This window comes from Mus caroli, chromosome 1 (genome assembly GCF_900094665.2).
Source record: "Mus caroli chromosome 1, CAROLI_EIJ_v1.1, whole genome shotgun sequence".
Classification (NCBI taxonomy): Eukaryota; Metazoa; Chordata; class Mammalia; order Rodentia; family Muridae; genus Mus; species Mus caroli.
This window is the reverse complement of record NC_034570.1, coordinates 156,776,367-156,779,128: the sequence shown is the minus strand read 5'-3', so window position 1 is coordinate 156,779,128 and position 2,762 is coordinate 156,776,367. Positions and strand designations below refer to the sequence as shown.

The 2,762-nt window shown below is 50.6% G+C and overlaps 1 protein-coding gene across 1 annotated transcript in view; it reads right to left on the bottom strand.

Moving 5' to 3' along the window:
• The window catches only part of Tada1 (transcriptional adaptor 1), a 15,677-nt gene that overhangs the window by 1,707 nt on the left and 11,208 nt on the right, over positions 1-2,762 (bottom strand). The window contains exon 7 of the mRNA XM_021165031.2: positions 3-111. Within this exon, the coding sequence (XP_021020690.1) occupies positions 3-111 (109 nt within the window). The remainder of the gene's footprint in view (positions 1-2; positions 112-2,762) is intronic.

Below are 2,762 nucleotides of genomic sequence, written 5' to 3'. Positions count from 1 at the left end.
AGCGTGTCCCCCGAGCAGGCCAATAGGAATGCAGCCTGCTGCTCAGCATCGTCGGGGTGTGGCTGAGACGCTGGGCTCTGACTGGCACATGGAGCAGAGAAGGCTGGAGGGCTGGAAAAGAAGGGTTTGCAGAAACACTCTCAGCACCTATAATGGAGATAAGTGAACGCTAGAACAGAGAGGCTCTGCTGGAATGTCTCATTCTCAGGATCTTTAAATGAAGAAGAAGAAACCACCACTACACATATAAAGATTTTGATTTTCAAAAAGCCCCATGTATCCGGCTGGAGACAATATACTGTAGCCACATTTGCTCCCCCTCCTACAATACTAACATGTTTACTTAGCTCAGGGTACTGAACCAAACTGTTTCCTGCCCCTTCAGACTTTCCATTTTGGAAAGAAAACAGAAAACCAGTGTAACTTTAGAAATATGAAATTGCAGAAACAAATGGAGGCTTAGAAAATACACATCAGGAAAAGTAACAGGCAAAATGGGAATAAAAGAAAAGCTACCCAGATCTTGCTAACTTCCCAAAACAGGCAAAATAAATGACAAGCTGGAAAGTCAGGCCTGGCTTTTACATCAGCACTGGTAAGTACACAGTTGCCAAGAATATCCAAGGAGGTGGAGCAAAGATGGGGTAGCAACTGGATTTAAAGCACAAATGAAAGAAGCCCTGCTAGAGCAACAGCTCTGGGGACTGGGAGAGAGGATGGAGGGCTCCAGGGCAAAGCCATGGCAGAGACAACTCAACACCTCTGACCACAAAAACACTGGGTTATTTTCATCTTTCTCTAGAGAATGACTTAAATATGAAGCAATGCCAAACGAGTCTGTCTGAGGTTTGGGTAATAACTTACCACAGGTGGAGGCCTAAACAGGGACCCCAGTCTAAGATGATACTCATCACAGTGTCTCCAGGGCCTTGGAATAGCCACTATCAGCTCCCCTCATGCCTGCCCTCTCTCTGTAATTTCCCCACTGCAGCCCCTGCCTGTCCTGCCGGTCTTAAATATTTGCTCTGACCTTGTGTGGTCAGCTCCTTCCTCCTGTCCTCCACTAGCCAGACAACCAGACAGACAAAATCCAGCCTTTAGAGGAAGAACAGTCACTGCAGTAACCACAAGAAAACTGTACTGCTATTTCTTTCCAAAAGGTTAAAATTAACACTAAATTTTGTGGGGAAAGCGGAATGGGTAAAGGTAGTGTGGCCCAACTCACAGAAGAGTGGCTTAGACGTGAAGACGGCCCTGGGAGCCCAGAGTGGATTAAGGACCTAGAGCCTATCTGTACGAAAGGATGTCAAGAACAATCAGAAGACATGGGCACAGGCCACAACCTCAAGATCCAGATAAAGGAGTCACGTGAGGCTATGAACAACTGACTACCATTCTTCCTTCTCTTCCCACGTGTCAAAAGATCCAGCCATAGGCCATACTTCTGGCTGAGAACAGACCAACCACCTCCTCACCAGGCAGAGGTCACCATCAGGAAACAAACACTACCTGAGGACCCAAGGAGCTACCCAATCCCACTTCAGGAAGTGAGAAGCAATCAAACCAAACAATCACCTGATTTTAAAAAAAAAGTACCCCCTTCTGATCCAGCACCGGGGTAGCTAGGGCGCAGGGCGCAGAGTCGGCTGACACCCACCAGCTACCCACAACACCCACCACGGGATCTTAACACTTCTGGTGAGTGGAACACAGAGTCTGCTCCAATCCAATCGCTCAGGACCTGAGACTGCATTAGTTAGGGAAGCAGTAGGGGCACAAGTCCCTTCCAGTCCGACCAGCACCGGGGTAGCGCAGAGTTGGCTGACACCCGCCAGCTACCCACAACACCAGCCACGGGATCTTAAGACTTCAGGTGATCCGGCCACCTTCCCGGCCAGAGGACAGGTCTCCGCCCGGCCCGAGAGCCCTTTGCCTCAGGATCAGCGGGAGCCATCTTGGTTCCGGGACTCCACCGAACTTAGGAACTTAGTCTACACAGGTGAGAGTGTGCACCACAGAAGCTGACAGCTTCTGGGATAGGCAGGAGCCACAGAGCCTTTGAGGCAGCGCCCCTTTTCAGGCTCCAGACATCCGGCCACCTTCCCGGCCAGAGGACAGGTGTCCGGCCGGCCCGGGAGCCCTTTGCCTCAGGATCGGTGGGAGCCATCTTGGTTCCAGGCCTCCGCTGAACTTAGTCTGCAGAGGTGAGAGTGTGCACCACAGAAGCTGACTGCTTCTGGGACAAGCAGGAGCCACAGAGCTACTGAGGCAGCACCCTTTTCGGGCCCCAGACATCCGGAGACCTTCCTGGCCAGAGGACAGGTATCCACACGGCCCGGGAGGCTTTTGCCTCTAGATTAGCAGTAGCCATCTTGGTTCTTGGACTCGACCAAACATAGTCTGCACAGGTGAGAGTGTGCACCACACAAGCTGACAGCTTCTGTGACCCACCAAAGCAACACAGCTTCTGGGAAAGGTCCTGTTCTGGGCCTTCATCTTCGGCCAGGAGGAGGTCCAAACACCAGATATCTGTGCACCTTTCCTATAAGAGGAGAGCTTGCCTGCAAAGAGTGCCCTGACCACTGAAACTCAGAGGGGAGAGCCTGTCTCCCAGATCTGCTGATAGAGGCTAACAGAATAACCAGAAGAACAATCTCTAAACAGAGACAACTATAACAACTAACTCCAGAGATTACCAGATGGCGAAAGGTAAACGTAATAATCTTACTAACAGAAACCAAGACCACTCACCATCATCAGAA